The following is a 22,382-nucleotide window of genomic DNA, read 5'->3' on the forward strand; positions in this document are numbered from 1 at the left end:
AAAAGCATTCGCAAGCCGAAATGCCATAGGCGCTAATGGGGAAAAGCCGCAATTTCGTGCGAAAAAGCGCCGAAAAGCACCAAAAATTTTTTCGTAACCCGAAATAACCTTCGTAACCCGGAACAGTTTTTTTTAATGGATTTTTTTCGTAACCCGAAAATTTCGTAAGGCGGCGCATTCGTATCCCGGGGTACCACTGTATTCCTATTGGACAGTTTTAAATTTTTTGATGTTTAATCTCTTTTTATGGGTTGATCACTGTTTTTATGATTGGGAGGAAGGTTGGGGTTTTGAAATTGTAATTTTTAATTGTTTGATAGTTTATTTAGACTGTTGGAATCCGCTTTGATTCCTTTGTTAAAAAGGGAAATACAAATAAATATTATTATTATTATTATTATTATTATTATTGCTAATACCACAGCTAAGCAGGGGCAGTCCTGGTTGGTACTTGGATGGGAAACAGCCAACTAATACCAGGTGATGTAGGCTACATTTCAGAGGAAGGAAGTGACAAAACCACCTCTAAGTATTCCTTCCCTAAGAAAAACCTATGAAATACATGGGGTTGTCATTAGGTCAACAGGCAACATGAAGGCACATAACACACACAAGGTTACAACCTACCTATTTTTCTCTGTGCTGAGGCATTAGCTTTAGCATTTGGTGGTGTTAACGTAGAATTCAATGTAGAGTTATCTAAAAATATCGTTTTCAAAGTTTCTGATGCAGGTGTCTCAGCTGACTGTGATTCAGAAGTAGCAACCTTAGTACTGGAAGCCATCTTGGATATTACCGTACTGATTGTTGAGAGATCAAGCATTGCTGGGCGCAATCTGCCTGTGAGATAAGCAGCAAGTCGACTAGCTGGATGTAATGCTCCTATCTGTCCCAAAAGCAGTTTGGCCTGTGGGTAGTTCTTACCATTAACCTGAAATAAAAAGGATACAAATGCTGTTAACTTGGGAATTCTGCCTTTTTGATGGTGTCTAGGATCCAAACTGTTAATCATATTTACACAACAGACTTAGTTTTACGCAAATGAATGTTTTAGTTTTTTCTTTTAATACCTGACCCCCATGCCCCAAGTTACATTTTAAATTATCTTTGGTTTCAAAACTAGTTTGCCAGCCAACATTGGGTATCTGCTTCTTGAGGGAAAAAGTTTTCAAGATTCTTGGGAATCGTGGGATCATAGAGTTGGAAGAGAACACAAGGGCCATCCAGTCAAGCCCCCTGCCATGCATAAATAATAATAGGATTTATTTATATGCTGCCCAATCACTGGGAATCCGGGCGACTTACAACAGAGGGGATAATAGATGGTTCCCTGCCCTCAGGCTTAAAATCTAAAAAGACACGACACAAAAGGAGAAGGGAATTGGGGGGGGGGCCTCAGGTCCAGCAGTTCTTCTCTGCCTCTGGGGCCTGGACCAAAGCAGATGGACTGGAGGGAGGGCTCTTTTTCTTAATGAACTCACAAGACCTCCAAAGAGACTCCACTACACTCAGAGGGAGTGTGTTCCACTGTTGAACAGCCCTTACTGTCAGGAAGTTCCTCCTAATGTTGAGGTCAAATCTCTATTCCCGTAGCTTGCATCCATTCTTCCGGGTCCTGTTCTCTGGAGCAGCAGAAAACATGCTTGCTCCCTCTTCAATATGACATCCGTTCAAATATTTAAACAGGGCCATCATATCACCTCTTAACCGTCTCTTCTCCAGACTAAATATCCCTAGCTCCCTAAGTCACTCCTCATAGGACATGGTTTCCAGACCCTTCACCATTTTAGTCACCCTCTTCTGGACACACTCTCAACATCCTTTTTGAACTGTGGTGCCCAGAACTGGACACAGTATTCCAGGTCGGACCTGACCAAAGCAGAATATAGTGGCACTATTACTTCCCTTGATCTAGACACTACACCGTGCATCCTCCCCTTACACGGGGATCCATTCCGGATCCCTCAGTGTAAGGGGAAATCAGCGTATGCCGAAGCCTCATAGGAAGTAATGGGGCTCGGGTTTGTGGCACGCGTGCACCAGCAACATACACCCCATTACTTGTTCCACGGCATGCTATGGGCTCTTCTGGCTTCAATACTTCTATAACAAACTAAGAAGAGGGCAGAAAAATGAAACACATGGATATAGGATGGGGGACACCTGGCTGAATGAGACCACATGTGAAAGGGTTCTAGGAGTCCAAGTGGACCACAAGAACATCCACCATCCAGAGGAAGAGAAGGGCAGGCCAGCTCCATTGGGCCTAATCAGAGTAAGAAGAAGGGCCCTCTCATGATGAGAGGGAAGGGAGGGAAAGGAATATAAGAACTTTCCCGACCACTGGAACAGGAACACATCTCCTCAGGAATTTGTGGACCGAGTCCTTGAGCAGAACTGTTGGTACTGGTTGTTGAGAGGTTGATGTCGGGCATTCTCCATTTGGAGAAAAGGCTCCACACCGTGGTGGGATGAAGTTGCCATTCGTGACAGGGCCTGTGGAACTGCTAGGCTGATCTGCAAGTGGTTTTGATCCCCTGGGAGATGGATTGATTGCAACCGTATTCCAGTCCCAAATGCAAAGCATGATCTTTAATAGGTCTGGGAATCAGGTTCTTCCTTGTTTGTGTAATACATTACCGTTGTGTTATCTGTCATCAGGAGGACCGTCTGTCCTGAGAGCAAGATCTCAAAGGCTTTGAGAGCCTTCTCTACTGCAAGCATTTCCAGAACACTGATATGGAAAATCCTCTCAATGGGAGACCACTTGTTCCTTATCGTTAGGTTTGAAGTGTGAGCCCCCCATCCTTCCAGGGAGGCATGTGTAGTCAGGGTTGCCTGAGGTTGAGGAGGCAGAAACGGCATTCCCACACAGACATTGTCGGGATCGAGCCACCATTGAAGGGTCCTGGCAACTGGTCTCGGTACCGATAGCCACTTGCCGAGATGGTTGGCTGCAGGATTGAGCATTGAGAGAAACCAGGGGCGCATTCTCAGACGTGCATTCAGGGGTAACGTAGGTGGTTGAGGCCATATGTCCCAGGGTCACTTGAGTGGTACAGAATGTGATCCTTCTGTTGGTCAGATAGTCTTAAACATCCTTGGAGAGAGCCTAGAACCTGTATGAGGTGGGATTTTTCTAAGTTGATCAGTAAACCGAGAGAGTCCAGCAAAGACAGGGCAAAATTGATGTTGTTGGATGACTCTTCTCAAGATGGGACCACGAAGAGCCAATCGTCGAGGTATGGAAAGACAACAATGCCTCACTGTCAAAGGTAAGCCGCTACCAGAGCCATGCATTTGGCGAAGACGCTTGGTGCCATGGAGATGCTGACGGGCCGGAAAAGCATCAGAACCTACAGTGAATGCCAAGAACTTTCTGTGGTCTTAATTATTTCAATGTGAAAATAAGCATCCTTGAGGTTGAGGGTAGCAAACCATTGGCCTTTCTATAGCAATGGCAAGATAGAAGAGAGAGTTACCATACAGAAGCGACAATAACACATGTACAAGTTTAAGTGATATAAGTCCAAAATAGGTCGAAACTTTCCATCCGCCTCCGGTACCAAAAAAAAAAAAAAAAAGAGGGGGGGATAAGAAACAGCTACAAGTTCGAGCAGGGTTGACAGACTCGATAGCACTTTTTTGTAACAGAAAGCGCACTTTATCGAGTAGAGTGTCTGAGAGGGAGGTGGAAATTATAGCTCCGGTGGGCGGCAGCTCTTCGACCTCTAGGGCATATCCCCCACAGACGATGCTGAAGACCAAAGTGTCAGAAATCACCATGGCTCATGAATTTGAAAAAGGGCCTAATCTATCCTCAAAGGGAGTCAAAACAGAGTGCACGTCATCCCTTCACATTCACTTCTTTCACTGTTCCGAGTACTTTTTGCGGAAACTTTGTTGGTACCGTGTCTGGGGAGGCTGGCGGTGGCCAGACGAAGAAGAAGACTGGGATAGGTATCTCTACTGGCCTTGGTCCTGGATGGGATACTGACGTTTCTGTTGTTGGAAGGAACAGTATTGGGACAGAGGATAGCTAGGGCACTGGCCACCATACTGTCATCTAGAAGCACCTTGGTAGGTAGCAGAAGACATACCATGCCTTCTTGTGGCCATTCTCATCTTGTACCAGAAGTTCAGCTTTTCATCTGTGTCTTTGCTGAACAATCCAGAATCGTCGAATGGCATGTCCTCAATTAGCGTCCGGGCTTGCAGAGTTAAGTCGGAGGACCGGAGCCAAGCATGGCCGCGGAAAGCGATTGAACCCGACAAAACCTTGGCTGCGCAGTCAGCTGAATGCTGGGCTGAGTTGATCTGTTGGGTCCCCAAGGCATGAGCTTGGGCATGGAGGGCGGGGTCCAGGAGCCATTTGTCCGGCAGATCATCCATCAGGGCAGCATCCTTTCCCACAAATGTTGCTGGTAAGCCCTCATGCATGCAGAATAATTCACAACTTTAAGGCCAAGAACAGCAGCCGCATAAAATCTTTTGGCCATCCTGTCAATCTTTTTACCCTCCGTATCGGTTGGCAATGAGGATGTCTTTGGTATGAAGGACTGTTGAGCCCTTTCCACGATTCGGCCTGGGGTATTCGAAGAACCAGGAAGCTGAAGATGGAGTGATTCAGTATAAGTTCTCGATTTTCCTGGATGTTGATGGGATGGTAGCCAGTCTGTCACGACCGTCGAGCAATCTTTTGCACTGAGGGTAGGAAGGCAATGGATGCAGGATCCTTCCCACGGATTCTTTGCTCAATGGGATCTAAGGAATCTTCCTCTGTATGGTTGACCTCAATCCCGAAAGCATTGGATATCCTAATCATTTGCTCTGCAAAAGATTTCATGTTGTCGGTGGAGGAGGTGCTTTCGTGCACCACCAATGCAGGGCAAGGAGGTGCTCTCACCGAACTCCCAGAAGGGGACGATAAATGGGAAGATCCTGGAGATGTAACTGATGGGATCCGAGGGAGGGGTTGATCCCGTAAAGACTCCTGATGAACTGGAACCGGTGGAGGTTTGCTCAAGGTTGTCTGAGCTGTAGTGCTTTGGGTTATAGCCGAGGTTGTTGTACGCTGGGCTGGTGAATGGAAAGTACACCTACCAGTGGAATCTTTGTGGAGTTTCTTGATATCGACTGGCAAATAATAGCAGCCAGTTTCCTCGTCGTACACCAAGTCTGGGTACTCCTCAAACAAGGGGTGTCCTCAGCCCTAGCAACTGTATCATGTTGCGGTTCAGTATGGATCTCTGCAGTCACCTCGATACAGTGATCAGGGCATGCTGCCATCTGGGCCAGTGGCTCTCAGGGCCGAGTCTCGGTAGCCAGATTTGGTGAGTGTCGGCTGATCAAGTTCACGAATCTTCCCCTCAGACTCCAAGTCAACATCAATCTGGACCACATGGAGAGGGGATTTGTCTGGAATGTGTTTCCTCGACAATGAGACCAAGCAGATCAGTACACTGAGGTGTAAAAGCTACACGAGCCTGAGTGGGATCAGAACCCAAGGGTGCCAAGGGAGGGCACCTCTTCTTATCAGACTTATCCAAATGTGGAGAAGAAGACCGGCGCTTTTTGGAGAAGGAGCATTCAGCAGATTTTTCCCTCTTCAATGGATAGGACTCCTTGGAATGATGCTTGCCTTTCAAAGAACACTTGGTTGAACACTCGTGGTCGGAGCTCCAATCCTGGTCAGATTTTTGAGCATGTTTGGAGGACTTCTCCTTAGGACGTCTGTCCTTAGCTTTTGGGGAGTGATCCCCTGCCTTCTGGAGGCAGGTTCTCCAGATCTAGACTTTTGCAGACAGTCTTTCGAGGCTGAAGCAGGTTGAAGGGCCTGCTGATATAAAGCCGCCTTGAGGCGTGATTCTCGATTTTTCTGGGGCTTCGGGGGGCCACCAACTTACCACATTGGGCAGGATGAAACATTGTGTCCTTCCCCCAAGCACAGAAGGCAAGAATCATGAGGGTCTTGCCCAAGAATTTTTCCTCCACACTGCTTAAACAAGGTTGAGCGGGAGGCCATTGTCAAAGAATCCAAATCCAATCTGATAAGACAAAAACAAATTGTAAGGCAGGCCAAGGCTCAATCAATCTTCGACAATCACCAAGACAAAATCCAAATGGTAGCCAATACAATCCAAGGTCAACATCCGGAATCAAACTGATCAGAGTTGTTTGGAGAATAGCAATTCCTCAAAGAGTTCCCTCTAGCTGCTTGTGCGGCAAACAAAAAGAACTGAGGAGGCGTGGGACTGATAGGGGGTCTATATAAGGATGAACAGAGCTACCACCAAAAAGTTGCAAACTAAGTTTTGCCTAGTGATTCCAGAAGTTTCCAAGCTTTACTGCGCAGGCACAGAACAACCCATCTGTGTGATTGGCAAAGACCACGAAGAAGAACCAACTGAAGGAAAAATCTTTTCCTCACTCTCCCTATCAGTATTTATTTTTAAGCATTAATAAAAATGAAGGAGAAATTTTCTTTACCTCATTCTACACATCAACATTTATTTTATTTTAGTATTATATCTTATTAAAATACTTATATTCTGCTCTATATCATAAGATCTCTGGGTGGCTTGCAATAAAATCAGTTTTAAAATTTAAAATAAAAACAATTTAAACATTTTAAATACATATTAAATGGCTGAATAATTCAAGAGTTGAATAATTTTAAAAGTTTAAAACCATGCAAGTACCCAGCTCTGCATGAAATCATCAGGTTCCAAAGACTTTAATTAAAAGTCACCTTTGAACTTGGCACTGGAACAAAACAAATTTTGGCATCAGGCTGACTCTGAGGATATTCTGTAACTTGGGTGCTATAGTGGAAGCAGCCTCTCTCATTCCTCACTGAATATTACTCCCACTGAAAGGGCACAAAAGAAGATCCCTCCAGCAGATCTCAATCCTCAGGCAGAAATCTTTCTTTAAAAGCACTGGGCTGTTATAAATGGTTGCCTGCCAGGGTCCACACACTTTCTATGAAGTTGTCTGGGGCCTCAGGGAAGAGAGCCTTCTTCCTCTGGAAATATCAACATGAAACAGCTTTCCTAGATCCCAAGGAGGGGCTAACACTCATGCTAGTTCTCTTCTCCAACTCAGGGGAAGAGAACTAGGGGAGAACAGTATACGTTTTAAAGATCACTGCAGGGGTAAACAAATTCATGGACAAAGGGGAGATCTTAACACCAACAGCAAAGCACCTTACCTGAATTAAACTTGATGGATCCAAACCAGATTTGCATGTGTAGGCAAAAAGTTTTCCTGCAGAAGAAAGGCCAGCATAGAAGGGCAAGCCTTTCTTTCTTTGTTCCCGTAACATGCCAGGTGTTAAGGATTTGTTTTTTTCTGTCTTTTTGCATGATGACAAATCAGAAGTCTCTAAAATGGTGATTTGGTCCTTTTCACTCTGGTTTTCACAGGACTGCATGGAGATTTTCACTCGGGAAGTATAGATAGGGGTGTTCTTCTCACCCCAGGTTTTGCCTTCACATTCTAGATCAATAATGTAATTTCCTACTTTGAGGGACTTGGGCATCTTATTCTTGATGTGCTGTGATAAGGTGTTCAAGATCTCATTGCGATCCTCTTCCCAACTGCAGTCAGAGACAATCTCAACTAGCTTGGTTCTTCCATCTGGAGTGGTATGATGTACGTAAGAAATGGCTGGATCCTCAGCACTACAGGAAAACCAGCAGTTCTTCTCTGGGAAAGAATAGAAATAAGTTTAATAAATAAGTCAAGTTGAAAACTAAGTTAAATGAGGATGAAAACAAATAATATTGCAACTTTAGAAGCAACCAGGTGTACAAAACTTGGAGCAACATTATAATTCATAACACAGCCATGAAAAAGGTCTTGGTAGGGGGGAAAAAGCTAAGTATTCCAGTTTCTTCATAGTTCCTGAACATCCATATTAACGTATACAGGGTGGTTGGACTTTCAGGTAATATGATGGATTGATGTTTCTCAGATGAAGTCGTGGCAGAGAAAGCTTTGGCAAGAAAAACTGCTGGCTAAGAGAGAGCTCTAGCTGGTGTAAAATTCTCTCCAGATAAGGAAAGAAATGGGAGATTGCTCACAGAGGCTTCAGAACATGACTCCTCCCCACAAAGAGATCACAGGAATCCTGATCTGAAAGGAGTGCAAGTGGTGGGGGGTGGGCCCACTGGGAAAGACATAAAGCTCAGCCATCAAACTGTGCCTTTAAAGGAATATTAAATTTGCAAACCTCATTTCTTAAGCTTAATTTTGTAATGACCTATATCTGAAAAAAGATCTTCTGTTTCGAATGCTTTGGTGAATCTGTCTTTTTTTGCTGACTAAGAACTTGTGTGAGTCTATTTTTTTAAAAAGAATTTTACTGCTAACAATACACTTTTTTCCTAATGGTGGAGAACTTCTCTCATCCTGAGAGTCATGATTCACTAAGGGCCTGCATTCTAATAATAAGCATGGCCAAAAACAAGGGAGCGAGATCAAAACTACCAGTATATTTTATAGTTCTTACTGCCATTAATTAGGTCTTTTCACACTGAGGTAAAACATACATAAAATAGTACCTAAAACCATAAAACAAGCAGAGAAACCAGAAGTGATAGTATCACTGAAAAGGGGATGTGGTAATCTGGAGAAACCAAGAGGACTAGATAAGACCCCGGAATGGCTAGATTCAACCACAGGATTTGAGAATCCTACTTTATTGCAATATTATAAAATGAAAAAATAAAGATTCAATTAACTGTTAACTGAATGTTCTAGATTATCTCAATCAAAAAAGCTTTTTATAAATCTAATATCAAACAGTGGTGAAGAAAACTACTACAGATCCATAAACCTACCTGAATTAGAATTGCAATTTAGTGGGTGCACAGAATTACATAAACTGTGTTCTGCTGCACAAGAAAATTAAGCCTACATTCTTAACAGAAAAGAAAACAACTGCTATGAAGTAGTGCACTTTTGATTCCCCAAGCAGACAGGGTTAGTAGCCAGGTAAGATGACTTGGTTAAGATGCTGAGCAGTGACTTTAAGATGCTGAGCCCTGTACAATATGGTCTTCCCCAACCAGAACAAACATTCAGAATATGCATCAGAGAGACTTCCTGTCCACAAGAACATTGCTCAAAGAGGGAAGAAGAGGCCAAAGAACAGATCAATAGATAACCAAGAATAATGAAGTGGGAGAGGGGGAAGAGAACAAATACAAGGGAGCAACTTTCTATCTCTCTCTCTCCCTCAGATGTAAGGAGAAAGCAAAAGAAGCTGGGAAGAAAAAAGAAGAGAAGCAGAATCATGAGGGGAAAGCTACTGTATTCAGCACTGTAACGCTCAAGAAAACTACCTCTGTCAGCAGACAAAATACTCCAGAGATGGTAGCTTGGTGAGTCAAGGCATGAGCGGTAAGGTAGATGGGGGTGTGGTATTCCCACCAAACTACTCAGCTGTGGAATGTTCCATGAGGGCAGTCTGCACCTGCCCCTTTTCTGATAAACCAAGATTTAAAAAAAAAAACAAAACACATGTTGGGGGTGTTTTATAGAATTGAGCTTCCTGGTGTCTTGAACACAGGAGGCCTTTGGGGGCTGTATACATATTCCAGGCTACACAATTCTCATGCATGTACTATGACTATCTCTCTAGGGTTGCTTTGCCTTTTCCTTGGAGAAAGAACTGGTGGCAATAATGCCATGTCTTAAACGCCAGAGAGAAATAAATACCTGGACAACTGCAACAGGAAAGAAACTTTTAAGCAAACAAAGTTTGGCTACCAGTCCTGAAAACAACAAAATCAATGCCCAGCAAATGCAACTGAAAACCACTGGGGGGGGGGGGGTTCCCCAGCAGACAATGAGAAATTGATTAGACACCCTGAGGCTTTGCCATTCAACAACAGAACAAATAAGCAGATCAACATGCAAATCACCTCCTCTCAACCAACAGTATATGTACCACACTCTCTTCCATGCCAGCATGCTCTGAAGATCTCAGCCAGAGCAGCTGACGAAACGTCAGGAATAAACTCTTCTAGAACACAGCCTCACAGCCTGAAAAACCCACAAAAAACTATGGATGCCAGCTGTGAAAGCCTCCTAATTCACTCATCAGAGAGAAAGATTAATCTTTGTCACGATCAAGTCCTTCCTTGCAAATTCTACATATTCGACATTAGGTATCCACCCAAGGACCTAAAAACTAAGTTCAAGATAGTAGTTCTACCTCCAGACTCTTTATCCTCTTCTGTTTTGATGGGCTGAAGCTCAGGATGATGCTCCTGGAAATGAAACAAAGAAAAATTACTACATGCTGTACAAAGCACATACATATTTCTTTTTACCTGTTTCAGATGTCATTTAATTCAACTTTAGTTTATGAACCCAGATTCTTGTATTATGAAGAAAAACACAGTTTCCTATCTTCTACTCCAAATCAAATATATATAGACTCACCATTATCTAAGGAAAATAGACCCAGTTTTTGTAACCTTTTCTCATCCTAAGGTTCTAATCCCTTAATTATTCTGGTAGCACTTTCCCACACTTGTGTCATCACTTTATCAGGTGTATTTTTTCCATATGTTCTCATTATATAGATTTATATATAGCAGAATTTGGAAATAGTCATCCCTCCAGATTCACTGACTTCCTGTTCGCCGTTTTGAATTTCTGCAAACAGGAAGGCAAGAGGGACAAAATGGCACATGTGCCCACGGTGCACATTCAGGGCCACATGCAGGAGTGTGCAGCCATTAAAAACAAAGGGGCTTCAATACTGAAGGTTTTTCCGATTCACCAGGGGGGTGGTGGTGTCCGGAATGGATCCCCCAAGAATCAGAAGGGACAAGTGTATTATTCCAAAATTGCTCAATTGCCAGTACAGATGTTAAAATTCATTATTTCAATCATAGACACAACTGATACAATTTCTGAATAACAACAAATGGTTTTCATTGTTTTAATTTGTTAATGGCCACTTCAAAGTAATTTTGACAATTTAACAAATTAAATAACAAATTTATAAGTTTTTACTCAACATTCTACCATTAACAAATTATATCTTTAATGATCTAATGGCAACATGATTTCCAAACTCCAGTATATGAGCAGTACCATCTTGGCCATTTTATTTTTGGTTCCTTTTCTAATTATGGCCAACATGGAAAAAAATTTTTATAGTTTTTACAGCCACTGCTTAATGACTGAGTTGACATTTTCCTCTCAGTTGTTGCTGCACCAGATCCAACCAACATATATGTGTCAAGGACTTTTTACCTTGAGCATTCCTTTGAACCTGCTTATTGTCCATTCCCTCAAGTCTGCCATGAACCTGTTGGAGTGCTTAGCATTTTGTTTTTGTTCCAACTGCCCAAAATAATTTGGAGCAAACTTCACCACCTTGTACACATTCTGAACTCCAGATCATTTGTGAACTTGCTAACAACCATCACAGCATGAACTCCTCAGATCCCCCACTGCTTACATTTTTCCACTGTGAGAACTAACCATTTATTCTTTTACTTTCTGTCCTTTAGCCACTTTTCAGTTCATAACGGATCCAAGAGTCCTTGACAAAATCCCCTTGCAAATCCAAGCAAACAATGTGTACTGGATCACTCCTATTCATATTTATTAATATTTTGAAGAATATTACAAACATCTTCTTCTCTTGTGAACAGAAGACATCATGCAGTAAATAGTAGCTCCCTTCCTGGGTTTAATAGCTGCCAGTGGCAGGGATGTTACCTTTTCAATGGGTTTCTCAGAACTTGGAAGACACTTTTGCTGATGCTTTTTCTCCTGTGTCTTGCGTGTGTATGTTCGAACACGAGCACAAGTCATCATACTTTCAAAATACAAATAAACAGGATCTTTATCTTCTTCTCGTATCTATAAACCAAGATAAATGGACTTCCAGTTAAATGAGCATCCCCTGAAAGCTTTCATTTTCTTCTTCCACTTTTGTTATGAAATGCCTAGACAAATACCAGTCTTCTCCCTGCACATGTACCTTAAGTGAGTGCTTCTATTTATTTTTTCCTAATGAACAAACCCTTTTAACAATGCCTATGACAAGAGCTAGAAATTTATGCCTCTGCAGATGATACTGAATCATAACAAAGGTCAGTGATTATAGGAACTGTAATCGAAATGTTAACAGTCACAGTTGCTCACTTCAGCCTATAAAAGTCTGCAAGGTCTATCTTGCCTAGACACGAAAGTAGAGGGTCCTCCATCAGCACTAACACACTACCACAAAATGTGCACTTACAGAAGAAAGCAGATTAGGTGCCCATGAAAGAGCCAAAATTAGTATGTACCAAAGACACTAAAGGAAAAAAAAACCCAAAAAAAGCTAACACTAAGGCAACACAAAGAGAAAACTGCACAGAACAGTATGCTGTCAAACTTAGCTATGAGGTTTTTTCTTCTGCTTCTGAAGCCAGAGCCTAGCTAATGGAGAAGGCAGGACCCATGCCTCCTTGAGAACGTAAATGTCAGATGAGGGCAAAGCAGCATCATAATTTTAGTCTACATATAAAAGCAGAAGCCTCACATAGGCACAAAACCCATGACAGGAGAACATACAGAAAAACATGTTGCACATCTGTAATTATGGTCCTTTGAACAGTCAACTGTAAACTAATATGGAACTTTCCTGCACCTGGACATTCTCATTTGATGGGAACTTTGCCCCCTCTTTGCAGGTCAGTGCCTTTTCACTCCATTTTATCTCAATTACTTTTGCGTCTGCTATTCTCCCAGAAAAAAATGCAATATAATATGGCATTTATGAGGAGAAACAGGACAGGACAGTTCTGTGCATTCTACAGCTGCTTTTTGCTATTCCACAGACTAAAACACAAACCAATTAATTAATTATAAGAATGGCCATTGTAAGGGTTGGTGGCAGCAGCCATGTCCCATACCACCAGCAGCAGCTTCAGAGCAACCCTATAGCTGCCAAACACTGTGGGATGTGACCACCACTGCTACCAGCCCTCTAGCCTTCCATGGCCATCCTGCTGGAGCTGCAAGAGAGAAGCCAGAAGAGCATGGGGCCTCACTGGCTGAGAAGGGGACAGTAGAAGTGGCTGCAGTAGTAGCAGGGACAACAAATGATACGGGAGGTGGCCTGGGCAAAAAGGTGGGGGGAGAAAGAGGCCCCTGCCATGTACAAAAAAAGTTGTCCCAAAAGATGGTTATCCAACCTCAAAAACCTTGAAAGAAGGATGTCCACTATCCTCTTGAGGTAATAGTTTACACTGTTGAACAGACCTTTTGGTCAATAAATTGTTCCTAATGTTTAAGTGAAATCTTTTTGCTGCCTGAAAGTTGGAGAAGAGAAATGCACCACTGCCAGAGCAAGAGAAGGATTTGGAACAAGAGCGCAAGCATAGGGCCTCATTGGCTGAGGAGAGGATGGCAGCGGCAGCCACAGCAACTACTGATAAGATGGGGTTGGGCAAACAATAGCAGAAAGTGATTTTCCACTTGCTTACTTGAGAAACCACCCCCTCACCGCTCTAAGCTTCCCAGAAGGGAATGTGCAGCACAGGAACTGTGATATAGGAAGAGATCCATGGAAGTGAGACCATGTTATTGCACCGATAGTACAGGAATATCTGGTTAATCTAAATGAATAAAAGTCTCCTGGACTCGATGAACTACATCCAAGGGTATTAAAAGAAATGGCAAATGTAATATTGGAGCCATTGGCAATAATCTTTGAGAATTCCTGGAGAACAGGAGAAGTCCCAGCAGACTGGAGGAGGGCAAACGTTGATCCCATCTTCAAAAAGGGGAAAAAAGAGGATCCCAACAGTTATCATCCAGTTAGTCTATACCGGGAAAGATTCTAGGGCAGATCATTAAACAGAGAGTCTGTGAACATCTAGAAGGCAATTCCATAATCACAAAAAGTCAACACGGGTTTCAGAGAAACATGTCATGCCAGACAAATCTGATCTCTTTTTTTGATAAAATTACGACCTTGGTAAATGAAGGGAATGCTGTGGATCTAGCACATCTTGATTTCAATAAGGCCTTTGACAAGGTTCCCCATGACATTCTTGCAAACACATTTTGTGGGCTAGACAAAGTAACCATTACATGGATTTGTAATTGGTTGACCGGCCGAACCCAAAGGGTGCTCAACAATGGTTCCTTTTCTTCCTAGAGAGAAGTGACCAGTGAGGTGCCATAGGGTTCTGTCCTGGGACCATTTCTATTCAATATCTTTATTAATGACTTGGATGACAGTATTGGGGGCATACTTATAAAATTTGCAAATGACACCAAATTAGGAGGAGTAGCTAATACGCCAGAGGACAGGATCAAAATTCAAAATGACCTGAATAGACTAGAAAGCTGGGCCAAAGATAACAAATTGAAATTCAACACGGAGAAATGTAAGGTACTACACTTAGGGCAGAAAAATGAAATGCACAGATATAGGAGGGAGGACACCTGGCTTAAGGAGACTACATGTGAAAGGAATCTAGGAGTCCAAGTAGACCACAAGTTGAACAAGAGTCAACAGTGAGATGCGGCAGCTAAAAAGACCAATGCTATTTTAGGCTGCATCAACAGAAGTATAGTATCTAGATCAAGGGAAGTCATAATGCCACTCTATTCTGCTTTGGTCAGGCCTGACCTGGAATACTGTGTCCAGTTCTGGGCACCACAATTCAAAAAGAGAAACTGAAGCGTGTCCAAAGGAGGACAACCAAAATGATGAAGGGTCTGGAAACCATGCCCTATGAGGAACGACTTAGGAAGATGGGGATGTTTAGCCTGGAGAAGAGAAGGTTAAAAGGTGACATGATAGCCCTGTTTAAATATTTGAAGGGATGTCATAATGAAGAGGAAGCAAGCTTGTTTTCTGCTGCTCCAGAGAACAGGACCCTAGAGAATGGATGCAAGTTACAGGAAAAGAGATTCCACCCTCAACATTAGGAGGAACTTACTGACAGTAAAGGCTGTTCAACAGTGAAACCCACTCCCTTGGAGAGTGGTGGAGTCTCCTTCCTTGGAGGTCTTTAAGCAGAGGCTGGATGGCCATCTGTCAGGTATGCTTTGATTGAGAGTTCCTGCATGGCAGGGGGTTGGACTGGATGGCCCTTGCGGTCTGTTCCAATTCTGTGATTCATTGATTCTAATTAATGATCCATATACCTGGACAACTTCAACAGGAAAGAAGAAACTCTTAAAGTAAACAAAATTTGGTTACCAGTCCTGAAAAACACCAAAATCAAGTCCCAGCAGACAATGGATCATTAAATAGATACCATGAAGCTTCACCATTCAGCAACAGAACAATACACAGATTAACATCCCCTCAACCAACAGTATATATACTCCACTCTCTTCCATGCCTGCATTCCCTGAAGATGTCGGCCACAGCTGCTTGCGAAACATCAGGAAAAAACTCTTCTAGATCACGGTCTCATAGCCCAAAAACCCCCATAAAAACTATGAACTGCTTTGTGTTTGAAGTCTTGGATCTTACCTCTGTCACGTAGTCAAATTCTTGAGCAAGCTTTATGTTTTAGATCTCTAATCTGCCTTTCTACAAAATGTGAAACTCAAGGCAGCTAATAATGAATTGAATTGTTTATTGTTTCATTTAACATATATACTCATGTATAAGTCAACCTGATGTGTAAGTTAAGGACAGGTTTTAGGGCCAAAATTATGGATTTTGATAAATTGAGAGTAAAATATAAGGACCACCACCATTTTCCTGCCCAGTCATTCAAAAAGACTTTTCACCATTCTATGCAGAGAAGGGGATGGTACCTTTCTTGGACAGAGTTAAAGTACAGGACAGGTGCCCTCTATCATTCAATGGTCTGCTCTAAATTACTACCTAGTACTATATATTCAACATGTGGCCTACTCTTTCAACCATGTGTCAAATTAATGGGTTCTGGTTATGTATAATCTAAAAGAGCCAAAAAAAAAAATAGTTCTGGGGCTAGAGACAGCAGACAGAATTTTGTCAGGTCTCTGGGCACAACAACATGGACTTCCCCGGGGTGGGGGTGAGAAAGAGGGTAAATATAAGAGGAAGGCGGGAAGTTCCCTCTATGAATGCACACTGTCTGGAGTCCCAAGGAGTGGACAACACAGGAGAAAGAGAGGCAGGCACACCCACGCTTGGTGGCAGTATGTGCACACAGGCTGAGGAAGAAAACTGTTTGACAGGAGGAGGTGCTGCCAGCAGGACAACAGAATGAGCATCGAAACCAAAGGGGAAATTCCATTGCCTCTAGCTCTCTCTAGTGTGTAGACTCAAATTTACAATTTAAAAAATGTTGCACCTACATACACACAGCTAAACACAGACATCCTGATGCCTGAAGTCAAGCTGAATGCCCTCTCACCCTCCAAACTTCATTCTGATGTTTTGAAATTCCACAAGAGCTTTAAAAAGTGAAACAGCCCCAGGCAAGTTGCAAAAAGTGGAATAATGTTCGGAGGGTGGGTGGTCAGTTTGAGTTTGACATACCGGAGTGTATGTGTGAATGTCAGCTGCATGCATGTAAATGCAATACTTGTTTAAATATATTTGTGATGTGTCTCAGCAGAAGCACCTTATCCTGCCAGTTTCTAGAAAACTGAAATGAGTGTGTATAATATTATTATTATTACAAATAATATGCTTAAAGATGACACCCACTCCCTAAGTCACAGTTCTTAAAATTCTGCAACAGTCATTTTCCATCTTCTTCTTACATGGCAAACTTCCATATTGCACAGTCAATGACATACTAATTAAGTGGTAGCAAGGTATATGTTACTTATCTTGCCATACCACTACAACATGCAGAAAAATGCAGCTTGGAACTACTTCATGCATGTCCATCTTTGCTTTAAATGATCATTACTTTCTTTCTATTGTAAATAAAAATTCAACCCAGTAATCTACAAGGGATCCTTTATTTTCATCTTAAAATTAAGTACTGTATCTGGATTTCCTTTACTTGGGTTGCCTTTGTTAAAAAGAAGTACTACATTTCTGAAACATTTCTTTTGCATACCACTGGATTGGGTCTAGGTGTGTACACGCGTGTTGGCTTGACACCAGTTGCAAGCTTGACTTCATCGGCTGAGGGCTTGTCATCAGATGGTAAGACCTCTGGGTCTGGTGGCATCACAGGTTTGGTTGGTTCTACAGCTGATGGCGTTGGGATATAAATTGGTTCTGGATCCAATTCACCATCTACTTTTACCCACAATGGAAAATGCTTAACAGACTCCTCTGGTTCTGTATCACAGATAGCTGGAAGAAAGATTTAAGAACTCATACGCACATACAAATCACAAAAATGTCCATACAAGCACTTGCTAACTATGAATAAGACCACTTGGTTGGGAAAATAATTGGTTATCTATATATTTAAAAACACCCATCGGTTCTTCCCTATCTTATGTAAAGATGACCACAAATTTTAGGCAGTGAAATCAGCCAAGGATATGAAGAACATAATAAGGTAGGATTCTGAATCAGCAATCAGTCACAAAACTAATTTGCTACTTATGTGTGTATCATGTGCCTTCAAGTCATTTCCAACTTATGCCCTAAGGGGCATACCAAGGGGTTTTCTGGGAAAGATTTGTTCAGAGGAGGTTTGTCATCGCCTTCTCCTGAGGCTAAAAGCATGTGATTTGCCCAAGGCCACCAGCGGGTTTCATGGCCAAGTGGAAATCAAAGCTTAATGTCCGCCAAGAAGTGAAAGTTATATGCATAGAATGCTTTGAGATTGTTTGACAGCTTCATGGTTGGATTATTTGTTTATGAAGTTATTTAATATCTATCCACATAGCAAAGTAAAATAAACATAATACAGAAGTTAATTTCATAGAACTAAAAAGTTTTTAAATTTTATACAAAGTAATAGTGCCAAAAAACACAACAAATCCCAATCTGAAGCGAATCACTCTTGAATTTAAAGACCATGCAAAGAACAAATATGCCTAAGTAACTGGGAACCAAAAGAACTCTCAACAGAAACCAAAGGCATAATTGGGCAAAAGCACCTCTAGAGGTAGTCAAAAAGCAAGAAAAGCCTCACTGGATAACCAATGAAATTCTTCAAACTGTTAAAGAGACGAGAGAAGGAAAAGATGACAGGATCAAATTCCTGAATGCAACTATTCAGTGGTTTATGCATATGGGAAAAGAGAAACATTATAATTATCAATGCATTAAAACAGACAAAAACAGCTAAAGATGTAGAACAAGAGACCGCTTCCACAAGATGTATTTAATTAACTTTTAATCTGCCTTTTCCCCAGCATGGGTCCTAAAGTTACCTACAAAAAAATCGAAACTTTCAGCTAAAAATCTTTACAAGTTTTTAAATATTTATATTTTAAAAAACACACAATTAAAACAATTTAACATATGTTTAAATCATAATTAAAAGCTATAAAGATAAAAGTACAGCACCCTAAATTCAAAACACCCTTATGCCTTGTGAAGACACACCCAACTAAAAGTGGTGGCAGGTTTGGGTGTGCAACCCCGGTACCATGGTGAGATCAAACTCTTCTACCCAAAAAGGCTCTGATGCTGAGTGTAAAGTTCAAAAAGGGGTAAGTTTAATTTAAAGAACAAAAATAAAGTTTTCTCCTCCCCAGCTCTAGATAAAAGATACTTTACAGTTTGAGTTTCAGCAATCTTCAGGATGTCATCTCTCTGGGTTTGATCTCCTCACTCAATGGAGCTGGTGCAGGGTCTTTCAGCTCCTGATTTCTTTGACTTGATGTAGATAACTAATTTCGCTGACTTGTTCTTGATAACTAAAATGACTAACTTGTTCTTGGTAACTAAATTGGCTAACGTGTAAGAAATGCCCTTTCCGGCTGTCTGGGCCTGTTTGCCACCAAAAGACAGCTCTCTGCCTGCTCACAGCAAAGACTGCTCCAAACTAAAAGCCTCTAGCTGAAACAGAGCATGCTGGGAAGGGGCGAACCAAACCTGGAAAAAATGCAGGGGATCCTACAGCTCCTCCCATAATTAATACAATGAACATTTCCTACACTAAAACATACCATGGCCTGAACCAATATGAAAGAAAATGTAGGGGGAGATTCAAACAGTCCTGGCTGGACATCACACTCCCCACTCAAAATTTCAACGAAATTTTGCAACATTATGACCTATCTTATCCATTTATACAGCAAATCAAAAAGTTATATCTAACACTTAACAGGGTAACTAAGTCTGTCAACAGTCTTTGATACTTGACCACTTTGCCTTCGCTTACAGTTCTTACGGTGGCTGTCTCTAAAAGTTGCAAAATGGATGCCTCTCGATGTTTGATCTAGACTCTATAGGAACATATTGTCTGGGCACAGTAAGGTGTTCAGTGTCTTTGATCTGAGACGCCCAGGTCTTCCATGCTAAGTCCAGGGCTGGGGGCAGATATTCATTCTCACAGATGGCTGGGAGGGAAAGGCCAAAAAGCTTCCCTGATACAGGAGATGCTGAAGATGGTGGTGCATTGTCCACTGGAGCACCTACTTCCCGCCAGAAGGCCCAGTTTATAATGGATCTTTTCCTTTTAAATGGCTTTTGGCTCAACTCATTCAGCTCATGGCCAGTGGCCAGGTGACTTGGCTTGAGAATGATCTGACACTGAAGCTCACAGGGCAGCTGTTCCATCAGGAAGGCCCCCTAAAGGTCCAGAGGGCAGACACAGTCCTTTGATCCCTGCATCTGAGGCAAAGTGTCACGAATGTGACTCATTTTGATTCCAAACGGATATTCGTGTCCAATAAAGGGATACGGAGCGTCTTCTTTCCCAGAGTTTTTAACAGCCATTAATTCCAAGCTGCTGCAAGGCCATGAGGATCACATCATTTGCTGTGTCCATATTGGTTACGGTTAAAGTTTTTGAATATGCACAGTTTCCAACATCCTTTGTAATAATCTTCAAGGGAATGCTCTTGGGGTAGTCTTTTGCTTTCTCTTCCTTTATTCGACTTTGAAGGGAAGTCAGCCACTTCTCTTTCTGTTCCACGGAACTGAAACTAGCAACGCAGTTAGTGGTGGGCCATCCTAAAACGAAAGACTTTTTCCAGGCTAGTACTGCCCTCGCAGACCTCTTCCATGAAAGATGCTGTCCACATTTCGGAAAGGCGTGCCTGGCTCTTCAGTTTGAAATGCAACTGTGACTTGGATTTGGCAACCACAATGATATCAGTGAAGAGGAATAGGTGACGTTCCTGGGTCTGTAGGCCTGTCCTTTAGCTGTACATGTCCATCCAGAAAAAAATGTTCTGGTGGGACAGAGAAAGGACTGTACAAGTGGACATGTCTCTGGACTGATGGGGGAGAAGCAAACATCCCTGGCACTTGTTCTGGACTTGTTCAGTGCTTTGCTGAGAACCAGAGATGGTGCTGACTGACATCTTTGTGCCAAGCTCTTCATTTTCTCTTTAACGATTCGGCTGGCTTCCTGCGCTGAGTTGAAGGAAATCAGTAAGTCATCCACGTAAAAGTTTGCGTTGATTGCACAATAAGCCTCTATACTACACTGATTTTTATATGTTTCTGCAGTCCTTTTAAGACAGTAGTTGGCTACCGCTGGGCTGGGGGTATTTCCGAAAACATGAACTCTCATGCGGAACTCAGTGATATCTTCCAAGGTTTTCGTGTTCTGGAACCACAGGAATTTTAGGAAGTGGCGATGTTCTGGCTTAACCAGGAAGGCATAGAACATTTTCTGTATGTCTGCTGTCACCGCTATTTTCCTTTCTCTAAACTTTAGAAGTGCTCCTAGTAAACTGTTAAGCAAGTCTGGTCCTTTAAGAAGAACATCATTAAGTGTTCTTAAAGAACACTTAATGATGTTCTTCTTAAAGGGATCATTTCCTGCTGTCGACATTCAAAGCCCTCCATGGACTGGCCCCTCCTTACTTATCAGACCTTCTTTCTCTTCACCTTCCCACCAGGGCCCTCCGTTCTGGTAGTCAAGGGTTCCTGTCTCAGCCCAGGATTTCCTCTGCCCCATCCCGGATTCGCCCCTTTTCACTTGCTGCCCCTCACTCCTGGAACCTTCTTCCTCCACAAGCAAGAGCCATCACTTCTTTAACCAGCTTCAAAACGGAGCTGAAAACCATCCTATTCAGAGAAGCTTTCCCAGGCATCGCATAATTGTCGCTTACTATCTGATGTTCTGTTGTTGGCTGTTTATCGATCCATTTCCTGTATTCCTATGTACTGTATATGTATTATCCTACTTGTGATTATGTATTTTCTCTGGATAATGATTAACCATCCATTATGAAGCCTTGCCCTCCCTCCAGTCCATCTGCCTTGGTCCAGACCTCGGAGGTTGAGAGGAACTGCTGGACCTCTTACCCTTTCCCTCCACCACTCCCTTCTCCTTCTGTGTCATGTCTTTTTAGATTGTAAGCCTGAGGGCAGGGAACCGTCTAACTAAAAGATTGCATGTACAGCGCTGTGTAAATTTACAGCGCTTCATAAATAAAGGTTAATAATAATAATAAAGTGAGATGTTTTGTACCTTTGCACTTGAGTCGAAAACTATTCTCACCTTTTCTGGCTTTTGTGGGTGAGTTACCTTATGGTATGGCAGGAACCATTGTTCTTGGGGTTGACTGCACAAAGGAACTCTTTCAGCATAATTGCTTACAAACAGATCTTCAATGAACTGCACAATTTGTTTCTTTAAAGTTGGGTCTTTGAGCATTCTGTTTCTCAAAGCAAAAAGTCTTTTTTCAGCAAGTTGACAGTTGTTAGGCAAAATTGGTCGGTCTTCTCTAAAGGGAAGAGGTGCCATCCAGCTCCATTCACTATTTTGGACTATCTCCAGATTCATTATGTCTAGGAACTTTCTTTCCTCACGGGAAAAGGCCATGTCCTCGTCTCTTGTTGAAGTTTCAAAAATGGCACCGTAGTCTGGGTTAATACCAAGGCAACACACCTTAATGTGGCTTAAGCAACTTTATAGTTGTGTGGGTCATGAATTCGGAAATTGGCTGTTGCCTGTAAGATTGAACGCTGCTGGCGGACTCATGCTATGGATGCACACAGGTCCAATAACTATCCATCCAAGTGGCAGTTTTTGTGCTATTGGTGCACCTGGAGGTCCACTTACTTGCTTCAAGACCTGGAACAACTCTGGGCAATCTGAACCTATCAGGAGGGAAATTTCAGCATCTTTGTCCAATGCAGGAATTTCCTTTACTATAGCTTTTAGGTGTGCGTGGCGGCTTTCAGCTACAGCCTTGGTTGCTATTTGGTTCTTTTTTCTTGGGATAGAAGAGCACTCGATTAATGAAGGCAGTTTAATGTACCTTTTGCCATCATACAGCAAAATTATGAAATCAGCTGCCATTCT

At 42.3% G+C, this 22,382-nt stretch overlaps 1 protein-coding gene across 5 annotated transcripts in view; it reads right to left on the bottom strand.

Annotated features, from left to right (window-relative positions):
• MGA (MAX dimerization protein MGA) overlaps positions 1-22,382 on the bottom strand; it is a 72,092-nt gene that overhangs the window by 14,557 nt on the left and 35,153 nt on the right. For all 5 annotated transcript variants that reach the window (XM_042466654.1, XM_042466661.1, XM_042466635.1 and 2 more), the window contains exons 11-15: positions 17,049-17,290; positions 11,749-11,892; positions 10,226-10,280; positions 7,214-7,710; positions 628-931 (exon numbers count right to left, since the gene is read on the bottom strand). In XM_042466654.1, coding sequence (XP_042322588.1) covers positions 628-931; positions 7,214-7,710; positions 10,226-10,280; positions 11,749-11,892; positions 17,049-17,290 — 1,242 coding nt within the window. The remainder of the gene's footprint in view (positions 1-627; positions 932-7,213; positions 7,711-10,225; positions 10,281-11,748; positions 11,893-17,048; positions 17,291-22,382) is intronic.

Source organism: Sceloporus undulatus, chromosome 1, assembly GCF_019175285.1.
Source record: "Sceloporus undulatus isolate JIND9_A2432 ecotype Alabama chromosome 1, SceUnd_v1.1, whole genome shotgun sequence".
In the NCBI taxonomy this organism is placed as follows: Eukaryota; Metazoa; Chordata; class Lepidosauria; order Squamata; family Phrynosomatidae; genus Sceloporus; species Sceloporus undulatus.